The following is a 10426-nucleotide window of genomic DNA, read 5'->3' as shown; positions in this document are numbered from 1 at the left end:
AAAAAAAAAAAAAAAAGTCATTCCCCGCACCCCACCTCCCATATAGGAAGGCAGCCTACCTGGTTTCTGCATGGTGCTACAAACAAAGTCTGCTTTTAGAGGTAGACGCATTTCTGAAATGGTGACAGTTCCTTTGGATGGAGCAAATACCAGGGATGCAGAGGCAGCTTTATTTTTTTTGCTTTGAGGTCCCTCGGTCTTCAGTTTGCTTAGCTCTTCAAGCAAAGAAGTTCTCTTTTCAGCTGCAAGGAGAAATTAGGAAGTGGTATAGAATCAGTCTCCTTTACTTGCAACTGTTTTGTGATTAAGGGACTAAAAGTCCAGCCTAGAAGCATTTTGCCATTTTCCAGTGAGTGCCTTGTTATGAAGAATTTGCTGAGAATGCCAAAATGCAAGAAATGAGGCAAGCGACTATAGAGGGAATAAAGGGTGCCCCTTATTCAACTCAACTCTGTTCTCTCACAGGTTATAACTAAAAGCCAGAGAATAACAAAGTGGTCTTTCGCTCTCTCAAAGTTTCTTGAGGAGACAAGCTAACATTACAAACATTTTTGTAAACCAAGCAATCAGCCTTGATTATTCACAATCCTTCAAAAAACTTACTTGCAAGCAGAAGAAGTCTTTCTGCTTCAGCTTCTTCTTGCGACCCTTTTCCATGTTCCTCATCAAAACAGCAGTTCAGAGCCTGGCTGGCCTGATAAATCACAGTCTGTTGCAAGTTGATCTCATTATTTAACTCCTAGTATAATCCAACAGTGAAAATAATTAGTGAAGCCACAAGATAATTTTGTTACTTGATCCAGGATGTGCAAGAAGGGCCTTTGGAACAGCACTTTAATTACGCTCCCATACACTGGAACAAATGCTTAAACAGATACTGAACTACATGTGTTGCAGGACACTTTTCACTTTTACACCTCAACAATATCATTCCTCTTTTCCTACTGTGATAAAAGACCAGTCCATAAAAAGGTTAATTGTCAACATCCAACATTCAAGCCAGAACTGAAAGAGTAGTACTCTTCAGTAAGGCTTATGAAAAATGTTAGATTACGCAGGGTGGAAGGAGACCTAAATACTTACAGCAAAAAGAAGAAAAATCATAACAGAACTTGCTCAAAAGCTGTAAGCACGAAATGGCAGCACAAACCAGAGCTTTTAAAAAAAGCTGTGCATTTTGTGGACAGCAAAACAAAGAGTGACTCAGGCATTAAATTGACCTACCAAGTTGCACACTGTGTTATGCTAGATTCTGCTGACCGAGTCCCAAATATAAGCAAAATTTTAGGGGGCCTTGTCTATTTAAGTAAACACTTATAATCCACTGAACATTTAAAAAAGAACTACAGGGAAAGCAGCAAGACTTAAAAAAAAAAAAATACAAAAAGATACCTGCATTTTCTGTTTAATATTATTAACTTGATCAGAAGTTCCATTCTTTTTCTCCAATTTAGAAGTAACATCTTCTTTGCGAACAATCACTTGCTTTACTGAAGGGCGATCTGTTTCTTTAAATCTTTGAGATCTATATGCATCAATGCTTAAGAAGAGAACTCACTGTTAAATACACTTAGTTTACAGGGCCTGACTAGCATACCATTCTGTAATGATGCAGTAAGGTATTTGTCCTAGGGCCTCTATCCATACAAGGCAGGATGGGTTCTAATGTGAGAGCCACACAGTCATGCCTCCTGCCATGACATAGGTGCGTGGCAGGAGGTGTGACAGAGGGGTCACACATTGGATCTCATCACACCTTATTGCCAGTGCAGGAAGAGTCCAATCCCAGGCTCCCTCTGCACCAGCAAGAAGCTCCTGTGGCTGGAAGCTTCCTCAGCTGAAGGTCTTGCAGCTGCGGTGATGTTCAGTGCACCTCTAGGACTGGGAGATCAAGGCTGGGAGTTTGCAACCCCCAGGGCTGGGATAATGTAGCAGCCATGATTGCCCAGGGCTCCATGCACCCCCAAGGCTGGGAGATTGCAGCTGTGCCCCATAGCTGCCAGCATTCAACTGGGTCTCCAGAAGGCAGGCTGCAGGGACCCAGCATCCACAACTGTGGGATGCTTCTGGGACCCAGTCAGCAACTGCTGGGGCTGCGAGTCCCCTCGGTTGTGGGACTCTCAGCCTTGGCTGAGCATGGTGTTCCCCTGCTGCTGGGAGCCCTGTCAGCTGATGGGGCTCCCAGCGGTAGGTGACAGCTTACTACATGTGCAAAATTAAAGCTTGATAGCAACCAGATACACATTTTTCAAGGTCTAACTTTATAGCTGGTTACAGCTTAATGGTATGAAGGGTACTTCACACATGTAGCTGGTCTCCAGGTAACTCCACAAATAACCAGTTAAATACACACTACTTGTAGAGGGAGCCACAGACCTAGGCAATTTAAAAAAAAAAGAAGGTTGGTATCAACTTATTTAAAAAATGGAAAAAAAATTGCAATATTTTGTTCCAGGCAAAGCTGTGGCAATCAAAGGTGGCTTCGTCAATAGGAGAGGCTTTTATTAAGGTTAAACTCTGGAGGAAAGCCCTCCTTGTCAGTTTTGAGAATGACAGAATTCCATCACTGCAAAACTCCTTAGCCCATTTAGTTACATGCCAGGGAAAATACAAAACTTTATCAAGCTTCCTTATCTCCACCTCAGAAGAAACACTTTAAAACAATGACAAGAGCTATCTTAACAACAGTAAAACACTTTCCACATATATAGCTCAAGCAAAGTATTCATAAAGGAATTACCTGTATAGAAGGTGGCGATCTTCCGATACTGATCCAATGCTGTCCCCTGATTCTGCTCTAGGAACTTGTGTTCTTTGGTACTTGCCAGACTTTGGGCTTCCATTGCTTGTGCTGCTCCCCTCACCAGCTGACCGACTAGGAGAGGCAAAACCCTGTTGGGGGGGTAGGAGGGAGGGAAAAAGGAAAAATTGTGTTTTATAAATAACTTGTTTCATATAAATTTATTCTGTTCCTTCCTACCCTTGTTTACTCTCCTCCATATTCTCTTGGAGGTAGGCAACCTCTCATTTATCATAGTCTAGAAGGGCTGCAAGGGATCTTGTCTAGTTCAGCTCCCTGCTAAAGGCAGGATCATCTCCAACTAAACCGTCTTAGCCATGTGTCTGTATAATATGCTCTTGAAAATTTCCAGGGATGGAGATTCCACAACTTATCTATGCAGTCTGTTCCAATGCCTGACCCCACACAGTCAGAAAGTTCTTCCTAATCTCTAACCTAAATTTCCTCTCCTGCCATGTGAGGCCACTGTTCCTAGTTCTGCTTCCTACAGACATAAGTAGATACATGGGCTTTATCCCTACAACAAAATCTTAACTGCAAAGATCTCCAATTTCCTTTTCATCTTTATCCTGCTATGTTCCTACAAAGTTGATGTTAAGAAACAGGGTGAATACTTCCAACTCTCCCTGTCAAGAAAGCTTTTACTGCTAAAATGCAGCCAGTCTGACTTGAGTAAGTCTATGGTAGCATATAAATACCCGAGCTAGCCTTCAACAAACTAGCTCAGGTGTCACAGAAGCAATCTAGCCATGATGGCATGGCTGTAGTCTGCAGCATAAACCATGCTCTTGGTGCTCTGTCATCGCACTGACTGAAGACAGGCCAAGTACCAGAAGACAAGTAGCTATTTCTAATCAGTGGCTGCAGGGAAGAACTGACACTGTGACTTCTTTCAATATACAGCACAAATTTCACTACTAATGAAATATGAAAAATAAAAGGGAAAAAGGCTTGAACAACTAGTATTTTCCCCGCTTTTGCCAGCTCTGCACTGAAGGATAGTAAATTAAGCAGAAACCTCTCTTTCCTTCAGGACAGTCTCCCCAAGTTGCTTTTAGTGTTAAGTTATAGAGAAAAGTTCAGTTATCCTGGAGAAAAAACACCAAATAGAGGAGATTGCCACAGGAACAAATACTATTCTCACACTTGAGAAGTGACCCAGAAACAAGCTTTTAGAGAAGCACTACGGAGGATGTACTAGAGAGGAAGAAAGATAAGGATAAAACGAGGAAGAAGCCAAGAGAAAAAGGCAGATCATAAAATAAACATGTATGAGGGAGAATCGAAAGAAAGGAAATAGTCTTGAGCAAGGAATGCAAGCAGGAAAGAACAGAAGGAAGGCTGGGAAAGCATGCGCTTCCTTGTACTGAATAAGGTACACACTATTGCTCATGAACATGGCTGTTGATCGTGATTTCAAGCTGTTTTATTAAGTGTTTAGATTAGCAGCTTAAAATTGAAGACATTTTCATACCAATGTAAAGAACTCCACTGCTTCTTCACTTAATTATGCTAAGTTTCATTAGAAGAAATCTATAAGCAGCTTTATATTTGTTCAGAGATTCTCACGTAAAAAACACCCAATGCATCATGACTGACAGTGTTGCAAATCCCTGTATTTGAACATCTGCTCTCACCTCTGGACTCGCAACACCAACAGATTCTGCTAAGGGAGTTAGCAGAGACATAGAGGAAATATTCAGCGACTCTTCCTGTTCCTCATCACTCTCAGCTTCCAGGTTCATACTCATTTCTTTTTTTAATTTTTCTATGTCTGGACCATCCTCTTGAAGAATTTCATCAAAGATTTCATTTATTACCTTTGAGCTATTCATCACATCATCACCATCTACACTCATTTCAATTTCACGTACTTTGACTGAAAAGCAAAAAGATCCCAAAAGAATGTGTTAGTTTAGTACTGAAGGCAAACAAGAGTCTTCAGTCACATTTAAGTAAGACTTTGGTATGCTGGATCATCTACCACATTTATTCAAATACAAGACAGCCCCACCACCCAATAGCATGGTGGAGGGAAGCAAGCTCCACTCTTCCCTTGTACCCAAAATGCTGATGAGAACTCTTTGTTTTTTCTGGTCCTTTGAAGACAAAGAAAAAGCAAACTAACAAAAACAACAAAACAAGCAGGTGTTCCCTCCACAGGAAGCCACCACTGGGCCTGGAGATACTACAATGCCAGGCTGGCACTGGGAGGGCAAGAGCCAGCCCCAAGATGCTAATGGGAAGCCCTGCTAAAGAAGACATATAGCAGTGCCCATTGAAACAGTCCCCTCACTGCCAACTCTTTTTCCAGTCATAGTGAGTCACTATATTGCATACATTTTGACTTCCTCTTCATTCCCACAGCTGAGCTGTGACTTTCTCTCTCATTTTTAATGATTCCTGTTTCTTCACCAGCCTTAAACATGTGGCAAACATTGACAATTGGGCCCCCAAACAGTTCACCCAGAACTTTGTCACCCCCTCTCTCAGCCCAACTCAGCTCCCCTCTCAGCTTTGTACTAATATCTTGTATAGTTTATACTTCAGATGGGTGGCACTAACCTATCTTTGTGGTATGTGAGGATCTCAGCTACACAGTTTACAGTGATAGGGGATTGTTCTTGGACTTTCCCTCTGGCTTGCTCCTTGGGCCTTTTGGTGAGAGGCAAGTGAAACTAGGGAGCATCTGAACTCCAAGGGCTCTGGATTTGCAGCTTGCACGTAGGAGGCCTGCCATGCGTTTGAGAGCATCAGAAGCCCCAATCTGAAGAGTCTCAGAGGTAGGATACTTGCACCAGTGGTAGCACCATGCAAACTTGAACAGTTGAGCTCTGCTCAGTCAACAGAATTCAGAACCGATTTGGCCCAGACACAAAATTTCAGAAGAGTAAAGCTTATACTACATATATGTAGGTGCTAAAGTGCTGCTCAAAAGTGTATTTATGGACCTGTGCTAAACTTTGCAGTAGTTTCAAAAAGGTAGTACGCATCAATTCTGGATGAATTAAGTGTTTGGGTACTATTTGCAAATTGTTACAGCCATGTGTGACAGGTGGGAACTCCCTGACCAGCCACAGTGCTACAGGTCTCCCACCCATCTCTAGGCATGCTGCCCGCCTATCTTCCCTGCCACTCCTTTCTGGTACATCATGTTGTTATGTAGGCAGGCAGCTGCTCTTCAAGGGCCCTGATATCTGAGGGTCAAAATACATGCTCCAACCACCCCCCTACAGGTGTCCCATACCTTGCAGATGTCGCCAACAGTTGTGCTAAGCTCCAACTTAAGGTGCTCTGCCACCTACCTTCCCCCTTACAATGTTTAGCAGCTGTTCCCAAAAACAGGCTCCCTTAGAGCCTGCGATAGCCCTAGAGTAGTGAGCACCTCACTGGTGCTCCACCACACACCTCCCCCCACTAAAAAATTGACTCCTCTGGGTGTCTCTAGGCTGCCTTCCATACAGGCACTCCTCCAGCCTGTTGCAGCCTACACTCAGTGGTGAGCACCCCACTGGTGCTCCACCACACCATGTTTAAAAGGTCAAGGTTATTTTCAAATTTGCTTTTCACTTCCTATGCTCAGGAAGAGTAGTGTCTGACAGTAAGGCAAGAGAGAAGGGACTGCCAGGGGAAAAATGTTGGAGGGAAACAGAGAGCAAAGGGGCTACCTGACCCTCCAGATTCATTTTCCCTGCTAAAGCAGTGGGAAGGGGACAAATTCAAGGCAAACCTCCAATTATTAGATTCTATACCTGGAAAGTTATATCAATTTGTTATATATTTTCCATATATAGAACCTAATTATTGGTGGGGAGGGGGCTGTCGTCTAAATCACCATCATCTATTCAAGTAAATATGGTTCTTGCTCTCTCAGTCCTAGTAAACTCCTGATTTTGGTTTGGTGGGATAGAACTATATGGAATCCTGTACAATCTTTGATTTCTTCTCAGCCTGAAGGGCATGCCTGAAAGTTTGCAAAGAAAAGGTATTTTTTTTTCTATTTTCTAGTTGGTCTAATAAAAGGTATCACCTCTGAACCAAGTTTTACAGTTTTGTATTCTTCTTTGTCTCAGACCAACACAGCTTCAAAACAGACCCTAAGAATCCTGTAGTAAGTTTAAGGCATTGACCCTTAGAAAACAGTAATTTTCTCACTTCACTCTAAACTGGCTTACATATTTTGCATACCCATTATCAAGAAGCATACTGAGTACTGACATACAATACCAACAAAAGCAAGTAACTGAACTCATCTCTTAAAATGAATTAAAGTAAATCAAAGGAACTCATTTTTCCTCTGAATACAGGTCACAATAATCTTCCTAACACACTTTGGAAACATGAATTATCACTGAAAATACACTTCATTATAAAAGGAAAGTGAGTTTTGGTAATATTTACTAGACTTTGATTTTAAAGAACATACACTTCATTGGTTTAGAATTGTAGGACTGAGCTACTTAATGCATAAATGCTTATGTGCAAGGAATTCATTCTTTTCTACACAATGTCAGTCAAGTTGACTTGGGACTGGCCAACTATAGTTACAAGGTACAAAAGACCAGTACAAACCTTTCTCTTTCTCCACAACCTTTAAGGGACTCTCTGGCAAAACTGTCTTCGAATGACTGGTTTTATCAGTCTCTTCACATTTAGAAGGGCCTAAGATACAAAGAGAAGTAAGTTACTGTAGGTACATGACTGCATTTTTCATTCTTAAGTTTCCCCATAGTTAAGCAAAAGAGTCTAAATCTAGGCAAAAAAAAGAATTTATAGCAGTAATACTAGTCTAAACTTTAATTTTATAGTCAGGTATTCTATACCTTGTGTTACACTAGGCCTAGACTCCTTCCACTTGAGCAGAGAGCAGCCTGGATCAGCAACAATGCTCAGACTCCTGTTCTGCTCTCAAGACTGAGAAAACACCCATTACAGATGAGAAAGCTGAGGCAGCAGATCAATTTGATGACCATGTTAGGGAGCGAATACCTCAGTATCTCCACAAATGAGGGTGGAAAGGTGGTCTTGGCTAGGTGAAGTCTGGGGCCATGTATAAACATTCAGTTTCTCCTAGGAGAGTTGCTGCTCTCTCAGTAGGAACCATGTGTACAGATGCTCAAGTTTCTCCCAGAAGAAAAAATAAGACTTATCTGGGAGAAAAATAGCTCAGGAATAATTCTCCAAGAGTTAAATCTCTCCCAGTAATGTCTGTATATACCCACTTCTGGAAAAAAGCCACAACACAGGTCATCATCTTAGGATGCTTTGCTCCCTGCTTCTTATTGCTCCAGGGAGTGTGCCAACTCGGGCTGGACTCTACTGCTGCAGCTGATCAGGGAGAACACCCCATCTGAGTGCTTTGGGGCTGGAGAAAAGTGGAGGCCCTTCACAAATGCCCACATTGTGCTCCAGGAATGCACTGCCTGCCAAAGCACTGTGTTGCTTATATAAATCCTGAACAGTCTAGGTCAGCCAGTCAGGGTTCCTCTGTGCACTTTTGTGCTCTGCAGTCTGCCTGATGCCATCAAGATGTGTTTAAAGGAGCCCCCTGACTGCACAGCATCAGCACTGCAAGATGTCACTCCTTAAAGGCTAGGCTTCTGAACATTTGTTCAGGGTTCACCATGTAAGTTTTTGTTTGTGTTTTTTACCAGGAAAACAAAACTAGGAGAATTCTCCCAGATCATCTGAACATGTATACACAGCTAGATTCTCTTTTTCACTATTCTGTAATGGCAGAATATCTGATAGGCTTTCTAGCGCCTGGCAGACTTGGAGAACCCTGTCATGGCTCTTCTTTCCCAACAGCAACAGACAACCACAACCGCATAGACATGTGGCACCTGCTGTGGGTGGGGTAGGATGAGCCCCATCTGTGCTGCTCATACACTGCTCCTCTGGCAGTGGCTTGGGCAGCCACTGTAGGAGTCAAGGGCCATGCTGGTAGGGCTGTTGGCAGCCAGGAGCCCAGGGCTGCCAGCCACTCACCCTGCACAGGGTCCCAGCCAGAAATCGGGGCAGGGGTCAAACTCGTAGTGAGCTCAGCCCCTGCATGATCAGGTATGCTTTATCAATTTATGGATATTTATTTTTTATATTTTACCACATGATTTTATAAAGCTTTTAAACAACCCTAATTCTGCACAATCCTGAAAATTTTGAAATTGATAAAAATTTTAATAAGTGCTTGAAAATAAACATCAAATTTTAGCCGTTGAAATAATTAAACAATAAGAACTGAATTCTACCAAACCTAGTTTTGCTGCTACCTATCAATATGAAGACATGTTGGCAGCCACATGGGGATGTGGTATACTTGTACCTACAATGGACTGTTCCAACCACCACCAAAGAGTCACACTTTTGTAAATAGGAAGGCTAACCTTTACATCAATATTAGGCACAGTAATTCTAGGAAGACTGTTCTCACCTGAAGATTCCAAAGTGGAAGGCTTTGGCAACCTTTCAGATGCTGGACTCTTTTCTGCAGCTACAAGGGAGGTTGCATCAGAATGAGGAGGATGCTTTCCTTGGCTTTCCTGAGCATGAAAAATAAGTTACATCCAGATAAGTTCCATTACAGGTAACTAGAAAGACCAAGCAAAATCATTGTACCCAAATGTCAGTAGCAACCAAACGCATTTTTAAAGGATTTAAGAAATGAGAGCAGGAGACAGTTACAGTGTATATAACGAAGGGACACATCAATGACCCAGTGGGCTGGATTCTACAGAATGCTGAAAGACCTGGTCTACTGTGGATCAGAGGGAAGAGATTTTTTAAGTTATAACTGAAGAGCTACATTACATAGCCAAACAGCATCTTAATAGTAAATCGACCTAAGCTTCAAAATACTAAAGTACAAGTGAAGGAAGTGAATATCTTCTTTTAAAATATTGACAGGTACAAGAGACATCTCTCTCAGGCACACGATTGTTTTGCATAAACTTTCCTGCTATAGGTGGTCTGAAGAAAAAAAGCCAGTTTCTTTCAAAAAAGGGAGCTAAGATTTTTATAGCTTGGGGGGGGGGGGGGGGGGAAAAATTTTTTAAAAAAAAAAAAACCGTTTTTTTTAAAAAAAGGGGGAAAAATTTTTTTAGGGGGGGGGGGGGGGGGAAAATGTATTCATAGCAAATCAGAGCCACTTCACAAGCAATTTTTTGCTTGGGAAAAGCACATGAATCAATAATTATTTGTTTCTCTCCTCCCCTCCTTATGCTCTATACAATATTGACAACATCTGTGAATTTGCACATAAAAAGAGTCTTAATATTATAAGAGCCTTAATCTGTCTGTCCATAACACTTTATTCATGCTCCAATTGGCTGACAAACAGCCAATCAAAGTGTGAAGAAGCATTCGGACAGGTGGCAACATGCTGCCATGATGGTGGGGACACAGGGGATTGAGCAGGGAAACGAGGCCAGCAGTGCAGGTCTTGACCCCCCTGCCCTGCTCCCTGCAGGTGGTGACGATGGAGTGGAGGGGTAAGGCCACCAGAGTTGGCTTCGACTGCCCCACCCCTTACACCTTGGAGATGATGGCAGCGGCGCAGCGGGAAGTGTGATCAGGACGCCATTGGAGGGTGAGGCCACCAGCACTGGCCTCGGCCCGTCCCTCCCTGCT

The 10426-nt window shown here is 42.5% G+C and overlaps 1 protein-coding gene across 2 annotated transcripts in view; it reads right to left on the bottom strand.

Annotated features, from left to right (window-relative positions):
* Positions 1-10426, bottom strand: part of ANLN (anillin actin binding protein) — a 64164-nt gene that overhangs the window by 31144 nt on the left and 22594 nt on the right. For both annotated transcript variants that reach the window (XM_019509053.1, XM_019509054.1), the window contains exons 8-13: positions 9231-9339; positions 4438-4679; positions 2741-2892; positions 1393-1540; positions 604-739; positions 60-242 (exon numbers count right to left, since the gene is read on the bottom strand). In XM_019509053.1, the coding sequence (XP_019364598.1) occupies positions 60-242; positions 604-739; positions 1393-1540; positions 2741-2892; positions 4438-4679; positions 9231-9339 (970 nt within the window). The remainder of the gene's footprint in view (positions 1-59; positions 243-603; positions 740-1392; positions 1541-2740; positions 2893-4437; positions 4680-9230; positions 9340-10426) is intronic.

The sequence above is a fragment of the Gavialis gangeticus genome, unplaced genomic scaffold (genome assembly GCF_001723915.1).
Source record: "Gavialis gangeticus isolate Ggan-Ray unplaced genomic scaffold, GavGan_comp1, whole genome shotgun sequence".
Classification (NCBI taxonomy): Eukaryota; Metazoa; Chordata; order Crocodylia; family Gavialidae; genus Gavialis; species Gavialis gangeticus.
The sequence above is the reverse complement of the archived record's forward strand: the minus strand, read 5'-3'. Positions and strand labels throughout refer to the sequence as shown.